Here is a 20,602-nt window from a genome sequence, read left to right as displayed (position 1 = left end):
TCCAATTCTCAGTGCAGTTGAGTTATAAGGGACACCTTAGCTAAGTGTGGAGATCTACTACATGACAGAGTTGCTCTTGGAGAACCATCTCAGTGCAGAGTTTAGCCACAACCTGGTTTAGAATCTACCAAGTTCAGAACCTGCTTTTGGAGGTTTATCCACCTGAATCCATTCCTCCACCAGTCATGTGTTGAATGCTTGTAATGGTCCAAGAAATCAATCAATCAAAAATATAATCTAATACTCAACAGCCATGAAGCCATGGCCTAATGGTTCGAGAAGTAGTTTTGGGACCAAAAGGTTGCTGGTTTGATTCCCTGAACCAGCAGGAATGGCTGAAGTGCCCTTGAGCAAGGCACCTAACCCCCTACTGCTCTCCAGGCTACTCTGGGTATGTTGTTAATGTCATTCATAGGTTATTTTGTATTTTCTACATTGTAGAATAATACTGAAGACATCAAAACTATGAAATAACATCTAGAACATATATGGGATTATGTGGTAAGCAAAAAGGGTCAAAAAACCAAAAATGTTTGATATTTTAGATTCTTCAAAGTATTACCTCGATGATGCTTTGTACACTACTGGCATTATTAACCAGCTTCATGAGGTCGTCACCTGGAATGCTTTTCAATTAACAGCTATGCCTCGTCAAAAGTTAATTCGTAGAAATTCCTGCTGCCTTAATGTAGCCTGGGAAATCCCATGCTGCTTTGCACAATCGTTCCGATCTGAAAAGACAGTATGGAAACTATAGTCTAAAGGCTCGCCTGAGTTAGGGAGCCAATCAGAGAGTGGGGAGGGGTGGAAAGACGGTAACGCGTACTACTCGGCAAACGGAAGCTTGTAGTTTATTTGGGACCGTTTACGGATCACATTTAACATGGCGGCGAGCGATACGAACCAAACTTTCGATCAAGCTTTGTCTTGCACAAACGGCAGTAATCGTTCGGTGCCATTGTTTTCCTATTTTTGTTTTGCCTTCTCTTTCTCCTTCCTTCTCTTCTTCGCCTCTTCGTCTTCTTCGTCGCTCTAACTACGTCAACAGGTACAACTGCCATGATTGGCCATGTTACGTCATGAACCGCTTGACGAAGTAAAGAGAAACGACGTCCATCATTACTTTAAGACATGAAGTGACTTTTAATTAATAACAATAAAGAAAAAATACTGACTTAGACAGAAGGTTTGTCCAAACTTTTGACTGGTACTGTATATTCAATATATTGAAATTCTTCACAATACCAAAAAAAAAGAAAAACTTCTTTTCATTTCCAGTTTTAAATGAAACAAAATTTCATAGCCTGCCAAAAAAGGAGGTGGTAGAAGGGAACAAATACCAGCAAATCTGTTTGAGCAGGACTAACGTACAAACCGTTAAAAATAGGCGGCCTTTCGGTTTCATAAAATCGGTGAAATTTAGTACGCTCTGAAATTTGGTCGTTGTGATACATGTTTATTTCTGTAACATCTCACAAACTATCAGGCTGGGAAGTTATTTAATTTGAGGGGATTAAAGCAAATAATGTGCATGAAATCGCTCGCTTCGCGCAGTCAAGCAGACAGGAAGTCCGTGTGTGTGTGCGCATGCGCAGGTTTACCTTTGAGCGTGCACTGACAGTTCCATCATTCTGTCACTAAACGAACAGCTGGTCACACTGAGGTGCTCGCTGAGCGCCGATATTTATTAGTTTGGTCCTGCGTTTCCTTTCCTTTGTATATAACATAACATCTTTTCTTCTTGCTTTCTTTCCATTACTGTAGTCGCTCTTTCACGTTTCATTCGCACACTCACGTCCTCCATTTTTCTCTCCTGTTTCAAATTTGTATCCCACAATGCCTTGTACGAACGGGGAAAGCCCACCACGTGATGCATGATGTAGTATCTTGTATTGGGTCATGGTGAAGCAGGAAAAAATAGCGGAGAATTTAGGGCCACGTGGAGATAAATTCATTAATTGTTCTATTAAAAAAACAAATAAAATTGGAAGTCTGTGATTCGAATTCAGTAGCTTTCGGTCCACTTAACAAAAATAACTGAGTGTCGGGGAAAATTCTTTTTATGACCCGCACTTGAAAAATCTGAAAGGCAGTCTAGCTTTAACCAAAGCAAAAACAGATCTGAGTGAAAGATGTTTCATCTGAAGAAAACAAAAAGTCCATTTCATGACAAAATAAATCCTGAACACCACAAAGAGAACATGTTAATTATAGAGATTAAAATGCATGTCGTTCAAGGGGGACATTTCCTTTAAGATCGTATGTTGAGACGTGTGTCTGTGTGTGTGTGCGTGAAGACACACCTGGTCAAAGTGCTATTCTTTTCAACGGTCTCCATCAATCTGGTGAAGGTGTCTGATACATTACTGCCAGTGTTATTGCTCTCTAGTTTAGCAGTGGTCAGTTCATACAGCTCTGGATCCACTCCTACACACACATACACATGTATTTACACCAGAATCCACAGACACTCTTGTTTTATCAGGTCACCTCTTGTTTTGTTTTTTTCCTCTCTCTCACTCACACACATGCGCAATTCAAGCCGAGCTTTCAGCGCAACACTGAGATTAGAACACAAAAGACAGGGAACGACACCCACAGTTTAGCACACCCTTATGAATCAAGCACAAACAACCCACACTCCACTGAAAGCAAAGACTCAAGCGCTCAAGACTCAAGCACTGGAAATGATTCAGAATGCCGAAGGAAGTGTGTTTAGTGTATGAGTAAACCGTTTTCGTTGAGCAAATTAAAAATCACACAAAGGTGTGACGAGATTGGTCCTCCATACATCAAAAACGAGGGCTCTCCATATTCCTAACCATTTTTTTTAATTAAAAATTAATTTGGTTTTGATAAATTCGGGTACTTTTTGTTTGTGAATGTATCAATATAATAAGAAAAATCACACGTTGGTGGAAGATATGAAGTTTATATTCTCGTGTCGAAAACCTCGCATTTTTCATCGGAAATACTTCGCGGATCTGAGTGACATATTTAAATAATATTGGCTGGCGTTGAGTGGTATATCAGATATATTCCATTCAGCTAGCATGATACTGAACGAGTCGAAGACGAGTAGCTGAATGGAATATATCTGATATACGACGAAAAAGTATTATTATAATACATACACATTCCTTTAGGGTCTTCAATGCGTCTTTCTCTTTCAAAATTCTCTCAAAATCTTCTGCAGCCGTGTTGGTTCACAAGTTGTCCCAGTCGCTCACTAGCACTGACGTGTGACGTCATGTTGTCTTGACAACCATGCGATATCGTAATCCGTATTCGACGCTCGTTCTATATTGGGTAGAGTGACGTAATACACACGTAGGATAAACGATATGCTAACAATATTGCATGCTATTGAACCAGATGAACTATTCCCTTCTTGCGGGTTTCGAACACATGTTCTTATTCCATCGAAAAAGTGTCCTGGATTTATAATAATTCCCAATATTTCACTCAAATCAGGTGGAGCAGAGAAATGAAGAGAGGGAAATTAACCCTCTTTCCTGAAAGGGCTTGATCCTAATATCTAGAGCAGAAGAAGCTAGGAAGGGTTCACATCATGAAAACCATCACCAAAAAACCCCCAACAAAACAAAACATGGAACTCTTCCCAAAGTACCACAAGTGAAAGAAATAGTAAGAAGGAGGAAATGAACGAAGGCTTCACAGCAAACCAATCACGGCACTTTATTAAAGATTTAAGAATGTGTGCGCGTATGAATGTACGCTATACCACAGCACGGTTGAACTCTCAAATCTGATTTGCCAGATGTTAATTAGTTATCCATAAAGAGCAGCCCTGACAGTAGTGCATCTCCAAACCAGAGGTCTAATACGTTATTGTTTCTATAGTAACGACTTCCACAGGGACTTGTATAGCGGATGCGCCATGTAAATGAATTTTAGCAAATGTGTTCGTTTAACAATTAGGGAAGGAGTCTCCAGTGTCAGCAGTGATGAAAGGAACCCGAATAGAAGAATCAGAGTCATTTCGGACTTGATTAGAGCTTTAACCTTACGTCTCAAAGTGAAGTTATCGACTTTTCGGTGTTTGAGTCTATAACGCAAGTGATAAAAGGAACTCATTTGTTTCACAGATATTCCGCAACATAAGTTGTAACTATAAATGGATAAAAAGTCTTGTTCTTTAATAAATAAAACTAGCATTCGCTTCTAAATTGCTGTGGTATAAGAGGAATAAAACACTTTGGGACTTGCTGTTAGAAGAAAATCAACTACGGGGTCATGTTGCTCCGCCCCGTCATTAATTATTTTTCTTGATAACAGCACAGATGCGGTGTTTTATTCTTTAGTTATGTCAGGCTGTGTACAGTGGCATGCAAAAGTTTGGGCACCCTTGCTGAAAATGTCTGTTACTGTGAATAGTTAAGTGAGCAGAAGATGAACTGATCATCAAAAGGCATAAGGTAAAGATGAGACATTTCTTTAATATTTTCCACAAGATTACATTTTTATTTCCATCGTTTACAGGCGTAAAATACCAAAAAATGAAAAGGACTTGTAGCAAAAGTTTGGGCACCCTGCATGGTTAATACCTAGTAACACCCCCTTTGGCAAGTATCACAGCTTGGAAACACTTTTTGTAGCCAGCTAATAATCTTTCAGTTCTTATCTGGGGGATTTTCACACATTTGTCCTTGCAAAAGGCTTCCAGTTGTACGAGTTTCTTGGGCTGTCTTGCGTGCACTGCTCTTTTGAGATCTATCCACAGATTTTCAATGATGTTTAGGTCAGGGGACTGTGAGGGCCAGGGGAAAACCTTCAGCTTGTGCCTCTTGAGGGATTCCATTGTTGATTTTGAGGTGTGTTTTGGATCATCGTTTTATTGTAGGACCCATCCTCTTTTTAACTTCAACTTTTTTTTACAGATAGTGTGATGTTTGCTTCCAGAGTTTGCTGGTATTTATTCGAATCCATGCTTTGCAACACAACCCCAAAGCATGATCGATCCACACCCATGCTTCAGAGTTGGAGAGGTGTTCTTTTCCTGGAATTTGGCACCCTTTTTTCTCCAAACATACCTTTGCACATTGTGGCCAAAAAGTTCTATTTTGATTTCATCAGTCCACAGGACTTGTTTCCAAAATGCATCAGCCTTGCTTAGATGTTCATTTGCAAACTTCAGACACTGAATTTTGTGGCTTGGACACAGGAAAGGTTTTCTTCTGATGACTCTCCCATGAAGGTCATATTTGTTCAGGTGTCGCTGCATAGTAGAACCGTGCACTACCACTCCAGGGTCTGCTAAATCTTCCTGAAGGTCTTTTGCAGTCAAACAGGGATTTTTATTTGCCTTTCTAGCAATCCAACGAGCAGTTCTTTCAGAAAGTTTTCTTCATCTTCCAGACCTCACCTTGATCTCCACTGTTTCTGTTAACTGCCATTTCTTAATAACATTACAATCTGAGGAAACGGCTACCTGAAAACACTTTGCTACGTTCTTGTAGCCTTCTCCTGCTTTGTGAGCATCAATTATTTTATTATTCAGAATGCGAGGGAGTTGCTTAGAGGAGCCCATGGCTGTTGATTTTAGGGACAAATTTGAGGAGTCAGAGAATTTATACAGCTTTGAAATCTGCATCATCTGACCTTTCCTAACGAAGAATTTGAACAAGCCACAGCTCAATAAATGTACTCAAATGTATTGGGGTTCTCAAACTTTCGCATGGTGTTCCTTTTCTTTTTTCACTCTCCAGTTGTACAAAACAAAAATAATACACAAATCTTGCTGAAAACGCTGAAATGTATCGTCTTTACCTTTATGCCTTTTGGTGATCAGTTCATCTTCTGCTCACTTAACTATTCACAGTAACAGACATTTTCAGTAAGGGTGCCCAGACTTTTGCATGCCACTGTATATACTAGGGGTGAAACAGTGGTCTACAAAATTAATTTGGAAAACATGCCCAAGTGGACCAATTTGATCTTTTGAAGTACAACCCCAATTCCAAAAAAACCGGGACACTGTGTAAAACAAATAAAAACAGAATGTGAAGATTCGCAAATCATGGAAACGCTATATTTCATTGAAAATAGTACAAAGACAAAATATCAAATGTTGAAACTGAGAAATTTTATTGTTTTTTTGAAAAATATGCGCTCATTTTGAATTTGATGTCAGCAGCACGTTTCAGAAAAGTTGGTATGGGGCAACAAAAGACTGAAAAAGTTGTGTAGTGCTAAAAAAAAAAAATTTGGTTAACTGGCAACAGGTCAGTAACATGATTGGGTATACAAAGAGCATCCTAGAAAGGCGGAGTCTCTCAGAAGTAAAGATAATAATGCTCCTCAATGTAAAATTGCAAAGAATTTGGGGATCAATTTATTCAGTAAGACAATGCCAAACCGCTTTCTGTGCATATTAAAACTGCATGGCTCTGTAGTAAAAAAGAGTCCGGGTGCTAAACTGGCCTGCCTGCAGTCCAGACCTGTCTCCTGTTTAAAACATTTGATGCATTATGAAGCATAAAATACAACAAAGGAGACCCCGAACTGTTGAGCAACTGAAATTGTATATCAGGCAAGAATGGGACGACATTTCTCTTTCAAAACTACAGCAATTGGTCTCCTCAGTTCCTAAACATTTACAGAGTGTTGTTAAAAGTAGAGGTGATGCAACACAGTGGTAAACATGCTCCTGTTCCAACTTTTTTGAAACTTGTTGCTGACCTCAAATTAAAAATGAGCAAAAAAAAAAAAAAAAAAATCTCAGTTTCAACATTTGATATGTTGTCTTTGTACTGTTTTCAATGAACTACACTGTAGGGGTTCCATGATTTGCAAATTATCACTTTCTGTTTTTATTTACAGTTTACACAGCGTCCCAATTTTTTTGGAATTGGGGTTGTAATCTTCAATCGAGACCCTGCCTGAAGAAGTTTGTTGCTTATTAAGTGACTTTTTGTGACATTATTATTTTCAATATCACTGATACTCATATCAAAATATTAATACTGTATCTATTTCAGATCTCCTGATACACCCTGAGTATATACAGTAGGTAATGTCAGTGTGTGCAGCTCAGGACTGTTCATGTCCTCTAACCTGGCATCGGTGTATCAGAGTCACTGTCTGAGCTACAGTCCTCCACCGGCCCAAAGAAATCAAGGTTGAGATGTGTGATGGCGCCCCCCGGTGCTGTGGTGCGTAATGGCAGCACACATGGAGGCAAGTGAGGGATATTAAAAAGCAAGGTTAATGCTTCCAAACACACACACACACACACACCTGCTTATAGACTTGAAGACTCGATATAAAGTTATAAAAATGAGTGAATCAGTTCTAAGGTTGAGAAAAGTTTAGCTTCAGTTTTCAGATTTGGGATTAAATTTGTATCACCGACACATTTACATAGATGAAAGTAATGATTTTAAGTTTTAAAAAATGTTTTTTTTCCTTCCTTCCACTTTTAAGCACTGACTTTGTTAAAACCAAAACAAGTCAAATGATCTACAGTACTGTGCAAAAGTCTTAGGCACCCTATTTTTTTTTCTTCGTTCATTTTCCAGCACAAAATTAAATGTTACAGGGGGAAAAAAAAAAGTTTGTATCTGAGCAGCATATTACATTAGAAGAGAGCACTTTTCAAGATGAAAAAAGAAACCATAATGAAGGCTACTGGGTTTTGGTGCAAAATTAAGAAGCGAGTGTGACAGTCAAAGGCTGTGTCCGAAATCATACACTCGTTCACTACTCCATATTCACTATCTAGGGAATTCTACAATGGTGCTTGAAAGTTTGTGAACCCTTTAGAATTTTCTATATTTCTGGATAAATATGACCTAAAACATCATCAGATTTTCACACAAGTCCTAAAAGTAGATAAAGAGAACCCGGTTAAACAAATGAGACAAAAATATTATACTTGGTCATTTATTTACCGAGGAAAATGATCCAGTATTACATATCTGTGAGTGGCAAAAGTATGCGAACCTCTAGGATTAGCAGTTAATTTGAAGGTGAAATTAGAGTCAGGTGTTTTCAAGCAATGGGATGACAATCAGGTGTGAGTGGGCACCCTGTTTTATTTAAAGAACAGGGATCTATCAAAGTCTGATCTTCACAACACATGTTTGTGGAAGTGTATCATGGCACGAACAAAGGAGATTTCTGAGGACCTCAGAAAAAGCGTTGTTGATGCTCATCAGGCTGGAAAAGGTTACAAAACCATCTCTAAAGAGTTTGGACTCCACCAATCCACAGTCAGACAGATTGTGTATAAATGGAGGAAATTCAAGACCATTGTTACCCTCCCCAGGAGTGGTCAACCAACAAAGATCACTCCAAGAGCAAGGCGTGTAATAGTCGGCGAGGTCACAAAGGACTCCAGGGTAACTTCTAAGCAACTGAAGGCCTCTCTCACATTGGCTAACGTTAATGTTCATGAGTCCACCATCAGGAGAACACTGAACAACAATGGTGTGCATGGCAGGGTTCCAAGGAGAAAGCCACTGCTCTCCACAAAGAACATTGCTGCTCATCTGCAGTTTCCTAAAGATCACATGGACAAGCCAGAAGGCTTTTGGAAAAATGTTTTGTGGACGGACGAGACCAAAATAGAACTTTTTTGTTTAAATGAGAAGCGTTATGTTTGGAGAAAGGAAAACACTGCTGTGGCAGCGGGGGCGTGGTCAAGCGCCGGTCTGTGACAGGAGGGTGGAGCCGGGGAAGGTGAGTGGCAGAATCGCGACACCTGAGGATAATTAACCTGTTTGTGTGTGTGTGTGTGTGTGTGTGTGTGTTTTCCCAGTAACCGCTCCCTATTTAAGGAGGCAGAGAGAGAGGAGAGGGAGTGCAACCCGGGACCAGACAAGTGTGCATGTGTGTGTATGGAAGGAAATATTTAGACTGAAAAGTTGTTAAAATAAATCATTTATCCGCCTCCAAGCATTGTCCTGCCGTCCTCTGTGCTCCACCCACACTCGAAACTCGCTACAGTGGTGCTGAAACCTGGGAAAAAGGTGGAGCACCAACACAGCAGCCCCATGGAATCCTCCCCGTTCGCGGACTTGGTCCACGCCCTCGCCACGGCTCAGCAGAGCCAGCACCAGGCACTTGTCATGCTCCGAAAGGAGCAGGAGCGCCGCTTCGAAGCCCTGGTGCTGGCCCAGCAGGAAGATCGAGAGGCGTTCCGGCATCTCCTCGCGGTGGCGGGGTCCACCAGCGCCCCGGCCGCAGGCCCGTCTCCCCTCACCGTGACCAAGATGGGCCCGCAGGACGACCCCGAGGCGTTCATCACATTGTTCGAGCAGGTCGCCGAAGCCTCGGGGTGGCCGATGGAGCAGCGCGCGGCGCGCCTCCTCCCCCTCCTGACGGGAGAGGCGCAGCTGGCCGCACTACAGCTCCCCGCCGACCGCAGGCTGGCCTACGCCGATCTTCGCCGGGCTGTCCTCCAGCGCGTGGGGCGCACGCCGGAGCAGCAGTGCCAGCGCTTCCGCACGCTGCGGATGGAGGAAGTCGGCAGCCCGTTCGCGTTCGGCCAGCAGCTCCGGGACGCCTGCTGGCGGTGGCTGAGGGCCGAAGATCGCGACGCCGAGGGAATCATCGACCAGGTGGCGCTGGAACAGTTCATCGCCCGCTTACCAGCCGGAACCGCGGAGTGGGTCCAGTGCCACCGCCCGGCGTCGCTGGATCAGGCCGTGGGACTGGCGGAGGATCATCTGGCGGCTGTTCCGGCGGCAGGACAGCGGACATCATCAGCTTCTCTCTTCTCTTCTCTCTCTCTTTCTCTCCCCCCTCCTCTCGTGTCCCGTCCTCTCCCCATTCCCCCACCGCGGAGGCGGGGGCCGGCTCCACCCCAGCCGGCCCGCCGCACCCGTGGTGCCCTCCCGTTTCCCCCTTCTGTGTCTGTCTCTCCCCCCCCTCAGGTGAGTGAGCCCCAGAACACAGCTGCAGAGGGAAGGCCCGGGCCGGTCTGCTGGCGCTGCGGGGAACCGGGCCACCTGCAGCAACAGTGTGCAGCGATGGAAGTGGGGGCGGTGGTGCGGATCCCCGACGCGCCAGAGGCTGCCCTCGATCGGGCCGGAGCGTATCGCATACCGGTAAGTGTACAAGGGGCTACATATCAGGCGTTGGTGGATTCAGGTTGCAATCAGACCTCAATCCGCCAAAGCCTGGTGCAAGACGAGGCATTGGGGGGAGCACAAGGGGTGAAGGTGTTGTGTGTGCATGGGGATATTCACAGCTACCCGTTGGTGTCGGTCCACATACATTTCAGAGGGGAAAAATCGATAGTGAAGGCGGCGGTTAATCCTCGCCTTACCCACTCTTTGATTTTGGGGACTAATTGGCCGGGATTTCGGGGTTTAATGGCACGCCTAGTAAAGAGTGGGTCCTGCCAGTTGACAGGGGAGGGTCCCGGTGTCGCTTTGGCTGGAGCTGCGGTCGCAGAGCCGTCTACGTCATCTCCGCGACAGAGTGAGGAGCCACCGGCCCCTCTTCTTTCTATTGGGGAATCCCTCGTGGATTTCCCACTGGAACAATCGCGAGACGAGACTCTGCGACATGCGTTTGACCAAGTGAGAGTAATCGATGGTCAGACGCTCCAGCCGAACGCCACCCCGTCCTTCCCCTATTTTTCCATTTTGAAGGATAGGTTATACCGAGTGACGCAGGACACTCAGACAAAAGAGCGAGTCACCCAATTGTTAATTCCAAAGAGCCGCCGGGAATTGGTATTCCAGGCAGCTCACTTTAATCCCATGGCTGGACACCTCGGGCAGGATAAGACACTCGCCCGGATAATGGCCCGATTCTATTGGCCGGGGATTCGCGGCGACGTCCGTAAGTGGTGTACGGCGTGCCGCGAATGCCAGTTAGTAAATCCAGCGGCCATTCCAAAAGCGCCCTTGCGCCCCCTACCATTAATCGAGACCCCATTCGAAAGAATTGGGATGGATCTCGTCGGGCCATTAGATCGGTCAACACGAGGGTACCGCTTTATATTGGTTCTAGTGGACTATGCAACGCGATACCCGGAAGCAGTGCCTCTTCGCAATATCTCAGCACGCAGTATTGCGGAGGCCCTCTTCCACGTCATCTCCCGGGTTGGAATCCCGAAAGAGATTCTGACTGACCAAGGCACCTCGTTTATGTCACGGACACTGAGAGAACTGTATGGGCTACTGGGTATTAAGCCGATCCGCACCAACGTGTATCACCCACAGACGGATGGTTTAGTTGAACAGTTCAATCGCACCCTCAAGAACATTATCAAAAAATTCGTAAGTGAGGACGCACGTAACTGAGTTAAGTGGCTCGAACCCTTGTTGTTCGCAGTGCGAGAGGTCCCCCAAGCCTCCACGGGGTTCTCCCCGTTTGAATTATTATATGGGCGTAAGCCGCACGGCATCTTAGATGTCCTGCGGGAAAATTGGGAGGAGGGACCTTCACAGAGCAAAAACGAAATTCAGTACGTTATGGATCTGCGCGCAAAACTCCACACGCTCACCCACCTAACTCAGGAGAATTTGCGGCAGGCCCAGGAACGGCAAGCCCGCCTGTACAACAAGGGAACGCGCCTTAGAGAGTTCACTCCGGGAGATAAGGTACTCGTCCTGTTGCCCACGTCGAGCTCCAAATTAATCGCCAAGTGGCAAGGACCCTTTGAGGTCACACGGCGAGTCGGGGACGTCGACTATGAGGTTAGGCGAACGGACAGGGAGGGGGCGCTACAGATCTACCACCTCAATCTGCTGAAACTCTGGAACGAGGAGGTCCCCGTGGCGTTGGTGTCGGTAGTTCCGGAGAAGGTGGAGCTGGGGCCGGAGGTCCAAAAAGGGTCATTGGCAACACGTACCTCTCCGGTCCCCTGTGGAGACCACCTCTCCCCGACCCAACTCACGGAGGTCGCCCAGTTGCAGGCCGAGTTTTCGGATGTGTTCTCGCCCCTGCCCGGTCGCACTAACCTCATAGAGCACCACATAAAGACGCCCCCGGGGGTGGTAGTGCGGAGCCGTCCTTATAGATTACCCGAACACAAAAAAAAGGTGGTTCGGGAAGAACTTCAGGCCATGCTCGAAATGGGCATCGTCGAGGAGTCCCACAGTGACTGGAGCAGCCCGGTGGTCTTGGTTCCCAAGGCCGACGGCTCGGTCCGGTTCTGTGTGGACTATAGAAAAGTCAACGCGGTGTCTAAATTCGACGCGTACCCAATGCCTCGTATTGATGAGCTGCTCGATCGACTAGGCACGGCTCGCTTTTACTCGACACTGGATTTGACGAAGGGATATTGGCAGATCCCCTTGACTCCATTATCCCGAGAGAAAACGGCCTTTTCCACACCGTTCGGCTTACACCAGTTCGTCACACTTCCTTTCGGGCTGTTTGGGGCGCCCGCTACGTTTCAGCGGCTGATGGACCGGGTCCTCCGGCCCCACGCCACCTATGCGGCCGCTTACCTAGATGATATCATCATTTATAGTAATGATTGGCAGCGGCACCTACAACACCTGAGGGCCGTCCTTAGGTCGCTGAGGTGGGCGGGACTCACTGCCAACCCGAAGAAGTGTGCGATTGGGCGGGTGGAAGTACGGTATCTGGGCTTCCACTTGGGCAACGGGCAGGTGCGTCCCCAAATTAATAAGACGGCAGCGATTGCGGCCTGCCCAAGGCCCAAGACCAAAAAGGGGGTGAGGCAGTTCCTGGGGCTGGCTGGCTACTATCGTAGGTTTATACCTAATTATTCAGACGTCACCAGCCCGCTGACTGACCTCACTAAAAAGGGGGCGCCAGATCCGGTCCAGTGGACGGAGCAGTGCCAGCGGGCTTTCTCTGAGGTAAAGGCTGCACTGTGTGGGGGGCCACTTTTACACTCCCCTGACTTCTCTCTCCCTTTTGTGTTGCAGACCGATGCGTCGGACAGAGGGCTGGGGGCCGTTTTGTCCCAGCAGGTGGAGGGGGAGGACCGGCCGGTCCTGTACATCAGCCGGAAGCTGTCAGTGCGTGAGGGGCGCTACAGCACAATTGAAAAAGAGTGCCTGGCGATTAAGTGGGCGGTCCTCGCCCTCCGTTACTACCTGCTGGGGCGCTCTTTCACTCTCTGTTCGGACCACGCGCCCCTCCAGTGGCTCCACCACATGAAGGATGCCAACGCGCGGATCACCCGTTGGTATCTGGCACTCCAACCCTTCAACTTCAAGGTGGTCCACAGGCCGGGGGCGCAGATGGTCGTGGCGGACTCCCTCTCCCGTCAAGGGGGGGGGTCGGCTGCGGGCCGGACGAGCGCCCGGCCTGAGTCGGGCGGTGGGGGTATGTGGCAGCGGGGGCGTGGTCAAGCGCCGGTCTGTGACAGGAGGGTGGAGCCGGGGAAGGTGAGTGGCAGAATCGCGACACCTGAGGATAATTAACCTGTTTGTGCGTGTGTGTGTTTTCCCAGTAACCGCTCCCTATTTAAGGAGGCAGAGAGAGAGGAGAGGGAGCGCAACCCGGGACCGGACAAGTGTGCGTGTGTGTGTATGGAAGGAAATATTTAGACTGAAAAGTTGTTAAAATAAATCATTTATCCGCCTCCAAGCATTGTCCTGCCGTCCTCTGTGCTCCACCCACACTCGAAACTCGCTACAACTGCATTCCAGCATAATGTGTGAAACATGGTGGTGGTGGTGGTAGTATCATGATTTGGGCTTGTTTTGCTGCATGTGGGCCAGGACGGCTTGCCATCATTGAAGGAACAATCAATTCTGAATTATACCAGCAAATTCTAAAGGAAAATGTCAGGACATCTGTCCATGAACTGAATCTCAAGAGAAGGTGGGTCATGCAGCAAGACAACAACCCGAAGCACATAAGTCGTTCTAGCAAAGAATGGTTAAAGAAGAATAAAGTTCATGTTTTGGAATGGCCAAGTCAAAGTCCTGACCTTAATCCAATCGAAATGTTGTGGAAGGACCCGAAGCGAGCAGTTCATGTGAGGAAACCCACCAACATCCCAGAGTTGAAACTGTTCTGTACAGAGGAATGGGCTAAAATTCCTCCAAGCCGGTGTGCAGGACTGATCAACATTTACCGGAAATGTTTAGTTGCAGTTATTGCTGCACAAGGGGGTCACACTAGATACTGAAAGCAAAGATTCACATACTTTTGCCACTCACAGATATGTAATATTGGATCATTTTCCTCAATAAATTAATGACCAAGTATAATCTTTTTGTCTCATTTGTTTCACTGGGTTCTCTTTATCTACTTTTAGGACTTGTGTGAAAATTGATGATGTTTTAGGTCATAGTTATGCAGAAATAATTCTAAAGGGTTCACAAACTTTCAAGCACCACTGTATATAGAGGACTATATAGTGAGCTCATTGGTAAAATGAAAAAACACTTTTGGACACTACTCCGCCGCGTGGTTATTTACGTCATTACTGTCGCACAATTAAAACATGCCAGCTCAATCAGCTGGTGGATTTTCAAAATAATAAATACATGCATGTATGTATTTTTGTGGACAGCACGGTGGTGTAGTGGTTAGCACTGTCGCCTCACAGCAAGAAGGTTCTAGGTTCGAGCTCAGTGGTTGACAGGGGCCTTTCTGTGTGGAGTTTGCATGTTCTCCCATGTCTGTGTTGGTTTCCTCCCAAAGACCTGCAGGTTAGGTTAATTGGTGGCTCTAAATTGACCGTAGGTGTGAATGGTTGTTTGTCTCTACGTGGCGGCCCTGTGATGATCTGGAGACTTGTCCAGGGTGTAACCCGCCTCTCGGACATAGTCAGCTGGGATAGGATCCAGCTTGCCTGCAACTCTGCACAGGATGAGTGGTTACAGACAATGGATAGATGTATTTTTGTGACAAATCCATCTTATACTTCGCATCTTTCCCACATTAATAAATACAAAGTACTTTGTGTCTGCTGCATCTTTCAGTTCTTTTAAATCAAGACTGGATCCTTTCTTTCTTCTTTGCTGCTGCCTTTTATTAAATAAAATCTGAGGCTTTGGATTAATTCCTCATTCGGCACTCAAACTTTTATTGTTGTATTTTATCTGTCTTATTCAATTTTAGCTTTTTTATATTCTCTTACCATTTATAATTGTACCTGAATGTCTCTTTATAACGTGTTTCTTCCTCCGTCCATTCACCCCAACATACTTTTTTTTTCTTTCAACGCTACCGCAATGCATGATGGTAAATATTGCTTGGCTAGTGCCCCATTGGTTCTACACTACTTTTCATGGTGCATTATGGGATACTATGAGTCCACTATATAGGGTGTAATAATTCTCACTGTACATTCAGACAGCACTACAAAATGGTGAACTTACTACTATATAATCCACTATACAGGGAGGAGTGAGTGATTCTGGACACAAGGAAAGTGTCCAGAAGAACTGTGTCTGGTTCTGTAAGATGCTCAGTAAAACCTACAGCTCGTTTTCTTATAAAACTGCACTCATTGTACCTGAGACTGCTATTTTTTTTTAAAGCAAAGGGAATTTTGTCTCGTACCAAATACTGACTTTGTTTCATTTATTATGGCTTACTGCTTATTGTATTTTTTTCTTGTTGAACCATTTCATTATTTTTTAAAGCCATTTTTAGTCTACAGCATTTCTTTACTTTACACGTGCCTAAGACTTTTGCACAGTACTGTATGTTGTAGATATTACAGCTTGTTGACACATTTAAAGGTTCCTCACTGAGGATTTACATACACCCGCTTAGATTTAATTCAGTGGTGCTGAAATTTCCAAAATGTCTTGTCAAAGCCAAGGCCTCTTAACTTCCTGTTAGTGATCATGATTGACTACAACTGGTACCTTCACTGTGCGTAGCATAAAAAGTTTGTTAATGCATAGAAAAGTTATTGGGAGGTGTAGCTACTTTGCTCAGGTCTGGAAGAAGACCCAAAATGTCATCTTCAGCTGAGAGGAAATTGGTTTGGATGATCAGGAACAACCCAGGGACCTCTAAGGCACAGATCTGCCATTATCTGAAAGTTGCTGGAACATCAGGGTCACTGTCTACAGTCAAGTGAGGTTTACATCACCATGGACTGCACCATGGCTGCTGTCCAAGAAAGAAGCCCCTGCTCTGAAGTTGGCACCTTCAAGCTCGAGTAAAGTTTGTTTTAAATGGGAGACAGGTCTGGACTGCAGGCAGGCCAGTTTAGCACCCAGACTCTTTTACTACAGTGCCATGCAGTTTTAATACGTACAGTACAGAAAGCAGTTTGGCATTGTCTTGCTGAAAGAAGGAAGGCCTTCCCTGGACAAAGAAAAAGCCTTCTGGAGGAAAGTTTTATGATCAGATGAGAAAAAGATTGAGTTGTTTGGCCACAATGACCAGAGGTATGTTTGGAGGAGTAAATGTGGGGAACTGTTTAGTATGGTGAAACAAAGTGGACTGAATAGCTCAGAATTCTTCAGCAGAACCTCAAACCATCAGATAGATGGTTGAAACTTGGACACAGTTGGGTGTTCCAGCAGGACAATGACCCAAACACGTCAAAGCTGGGTGTGAAGGATAAAGCAGGCTAATATTAAGCTTTTGTTATGAATGGCCTTCCCAACGTCCTGACCTCAACCCTATTGAAAATATCTGGACTGTGCTTAAACGTCAGGTCTGTGCCAGGAAACACACAAACTGACTTGAATTCTACTAATTCTGACAAGAAGCGTGGTCAAATATCCAACCTGAATTCTGCCAGAAGTTTGTTGATGGCTACCAAAAGCATCTGGTCAAAGGGAAGTTGATACAAGTTTAGATACAAGATATATTAGGTGTGCTGTATGTAAATTTTGACCCCATATTGCACCAATTTTTTTTCCCTATTAAATGTGTTGTACAATCATTCAGCCACAGAAAAAGAACAGTTCAAAGAGATCATTGAAAGCCCAAAGCTGTAGACCACAAACAGCTTAAAAATAATGAAACGTTTCAACATTTAAAAAAAAAAAGCAGTAAGCCATAATACACCTCCAATTCCCCAAAAGTTGGGATGCTGTGTAAACTGTAGATAAAAACAGAATGTTATAATTTACAAATTATAGTAACCCTATATTTCATTGAAAATAGTACAAATGTATCAGATGTTGAAACTGAGAAATGTTTTTTTTTTTTTGAAAAATATATGCTCATTTTGAATTTGATGTCAGCAACACATTTCAAAAAAGTTGGGACAGGGGCATGTTTACCATTGTGTTGTATCACCTCTACTTTTAACAATACTGTAAATGTTTGGGAACTGAGGAGACCGACTGCTGTAGTTCTGAAAGGGAAATGTCGCCCAATTCTTGCCTGATATATACTTTCAATTCCTCAACAGTTCAGGGTCTCCTTTGTCATATTTTGTGCTTCATCAATGCACCAAATGTTTTAAATGGGAGACATGTCTGGACTGCAGGCAGGCCAGTTTAGCACCCAGACTCTTTTACTACAGAGCCATGCAGTTTTATTATGTGCAGAAAGTGGTGTGGCATTGCCTTGCTGAAAGAAGGAAGGCCTTCCCTGAAAAAATTTTTGTCTGGATTTTGTCTGAAACGTGTATATATCATTCAGCATTAATGATGCCTTCCTAGATGTACAAACTACCCATGTCATGTGCACTAATGCACCCTCATACCATCACAGATGCTGGCTTTTGAACTGTGAACTGATAAGCCAGATGGTCCCTCACCTCTTTAGCCTGGAGGACGTGGTATCCGTGATTTCTAAAAAGAATTTCTACTTTTGATTCGTCAGACGGGGCGGCACGGTGGTGTAGTGGTTAGCGCTGTCACCTCACAGCAAGAAGGTCCTGGGTTCGAGCCCCGGGGCCGGCGAGGGCCTTTCTGTGTGGAGTTTGCATGTTCTCCCCGTGTCCGCGTGGGTTTCCTCCGGGTGCTCCGGTTTCCCCCACAGTCCAAAGACATGCAGGTTAGGTTAACTGGTGACTCTAAATTGACCGTAGGTGTGAATGTGAGTGTGAATGGTTGTCTGTGTCTATGTGTCAGCCCTGTGATGACCTGGCGACTTGTCCAGGGTGTACCCCGCCTTTCTCCCGTAGTCAGCTGGGATAGGCTCCAGCTTGCCTGCGACCCTGTAGAAGGATAAAGCGGCTAGAGATAATGAGATGAGATTCGTCAGACCTCGGGACAATTTTCCACTTTGCCTCAGTCCATCGTAAAAGAGTTTGGGCCTCGAGAAGGAGGCGGTGTTTCTGGATATTGTTTATATCTGGTTTTAACTTGCATTTGTGGATGCAGTAATGAAGTGTTTTCACAGACGATGGTTTTCTGAAGTGTTCCTGAGCCCATACAGTGATTTCCACTACAGACACGTGTCTGCTTTTAATGCAGTGTCTCCTGAGGGCCTGAAGATCACAGGCATCCAATGTCAGTTTTCAGCCTTGTCTCTTGCATACAGAGATTTCTCCAGATTCTCTGAATATTTTAATGATATAATGGACCACAGATGATGCGATCCACAAATTCTCTGCAGTTTTACATTGAGGGATGTTATTCTTAAATTGTTGCACTGTTTGCCCTAGCAGTCTTTCACAGAGCAGTGAACCCCTCCCCCTCTTTACTTCTGAGAGACTCGCCCCCTCTGGGATGCTCTTTTTTGTACCCAGTCATGTTACTGACCTGTTGACAAATAACCAAATTAGTTTTTTTTTCCTTTTTTCAGCATTACACAACTTTCAGTCTTTTATTCCCCTGTACCAAATTTTCTGAAACGTCGTTGCTGATATCAAATTCAAAATGAGCAGATTGTTTTTCAAAAAAAAATAAAATTTCTCAGTTTCAACAGTCGATGTGTTATCTTTGTATTATTTTCAATGAAAAGTCAGGTTTCCATGATTTGCAAATCTTCCCATTGTTTTGTATTTATGTTTTTACACAGGGTTACAACTTTTTTAGAAATTGGGGTTGGAAATGAAACCAAGTCAATATTTGGTGTGAGACGACCCTTTGCTTTTAAATAAATAAATAAAAAAATTTAAAAAATAGCAGTCTCAGGTACAGTGAGCGCAGTTTTATAAGGAAATGAGCTGTAGGTTTTACTGAGCATCTTACAGAACCAGCCGCAGTTCTTCTGGACACTTTGATGGTCGCACTCGCTTCCTCATTTTGCACCAAAACCCAGTTGCCTGCATTATGTTTTCTTTTTTTAAATCTGAAAAGTGCTCTTTTATGGAATATGCTGCTCAGATACAAGCTTTTCTTTTTTAAAAAGCTTTAATTTCATGCTGGAATACAAACGAACATTGGGAACACTAAAATGTTTTTGTACTGACTCGATAATGTAGAAGTCATAATAAACAGGGTGCCTAAAGGAATGAATCTTCATTAGACTTAATAAAGAAGAGGAAAGAAAAGTGCATCATCTTGAAAAGAGATTTCAATAGGACAGACAGACAGACAGACAGACAGACAGTCAAATCAGGAAAGAATAGGGAAAAAAACCCCCAAAAATGTAAGGAAATATGATGCACAATATAAACCTTTTTATTTCACTTATTTTACAAGGGTTGTCCTATGCACAGGTTTTTTTTTTTTCATTAATTATAATTCAAACCTGAGAAATGAAGAGTCCAAAATCGAAAGTTGCACCAGAAATCAAATCAAAAATCACAGTTTATCATCTTTTTATCAGGAAGATTGATTGACGAGCAAGAGAAAAAGGAAATGAAACAAGAAGACAGAACAGTTCAAACACAAACTGTTGAAATTAAAAGATATATTTAAAGAACGACATCTTTTTAACGCTAATGGTCTTTGTAAATCTGAAGGTCTTTGCAGCGAGGTGTGGTCATATTCTGAAGATCTGAAAGATTAAGATTGAAATTAGAGTACGTATAGAACTGTAGATTCATTTCAGAAATACTAATGGATCAAAAAAAAAAACCCTCAAATATTAAGCAGGTCATCTTTTTCCATAACATTTCCACACCATTTTATTTTTTTCATAAAATTAATTCTCTTTTGGATTGGAGACCACAAAGTGCAGGAATTAAATTCGAGTAGCATGGGACACACGAAAAACTTCACAAGTGCATTTTAATATGTTCCAATACCACCACTTGCCCTCCTCTCTTCCCCTTGAGAGAATCCCTATTATAATATTTATGGTTTATCAGGTTAATTTCATTTGATTTGTGTTTCGATAGCAGATAGATTGACACAATGTGAGCAGGAACTTCAGGGGTGGACAAATCAGTAGCCCAGATGCTTGGATCCAGGCTATTGTGTTTTTTTTTTTTTAATTAATCACCGGCCCAGCAGGAAAATAAAAATATTCCTCACTGACTTTTGCAAACCAAGTTTTTCATTTGGTGTACATGTTCAAATATAATACTAACTCAATGCACCTTGACGCTGTAATTATAGCGCATTCTTCTGAACCCCACCTCCTGCTTGACGTCACGCATCGTCCGTTCTGTTAGTCAAACACAGTTTATTCTAGCCACATTCACTGGATATGAGCAATCGCATGCTCTGATTGGCTACTCTACTACTAGGCTGTCAGCTCAATATACCGTGAGTAGAGAAAAACAAAATGGCGGCGCATGTCACTGAACCAACAGAGGACGAAAAAAAAAAAACATTTTTTTCAAGAATTATTATAACATTTTTCACAAATTGCTCCTGTC

The 20,602-nt window shown here is 44.0% G+C and overlaps 1 protein-coding gene across 6 annotated transcripts in view; it reads right to left on the bottom strand.

The window, feature by feature from the left end:
• Positions 1-20,602, bottom strand: part of aftphb (aftiphilin b) — a 51,334-nt gene that overhangs the window by 3,078 nt on the left and 27,654 nt on the right. For 2 of the 6 annotated variants that reach the window (XM_060933412.1, XM_060933413.1), the window contains exons 8-9: positions 7,078-7,170; positions 2,304-2,427 (exon numbers count right to left, since the gene is read on the bottom strand). In XM_060933412.1, coding sequence (XP_060789395.1) covers positions 2,304-2,427; positions 7,078-7,170 — 217 coding nt within the window. Of the gene's footprint in view, positions 1-2,303; positions 2,428-7,077; positions 7,171-19,289; positions 19,777-20,602 lie in introns of those variants that run through there. The other 4 variants (XM_060933414.1, XM_060933415.1, XM_060933416.1 and 1 more) reach the window with 2 other exon arrangements.

Source organism: Neoarius graeffei, chromosome 11 (genome assembly GCF_027579695.1).
Source record: "Neoarius graeffei isolate fNeoGra1 chromosome 11, fNeoGra1.pri, whole genome shotgun sequence".
Taxonomy (NCBI): domain Eukaryota; kingdom Metazoa; phylum Chordata; class Actinopteri; order Siluriformes; family Ariidae; genus Neoarius; species Neoarius graeffei.
This window is presented reverse-complemented; position numbering and strand designations above follow the sequence as displayed.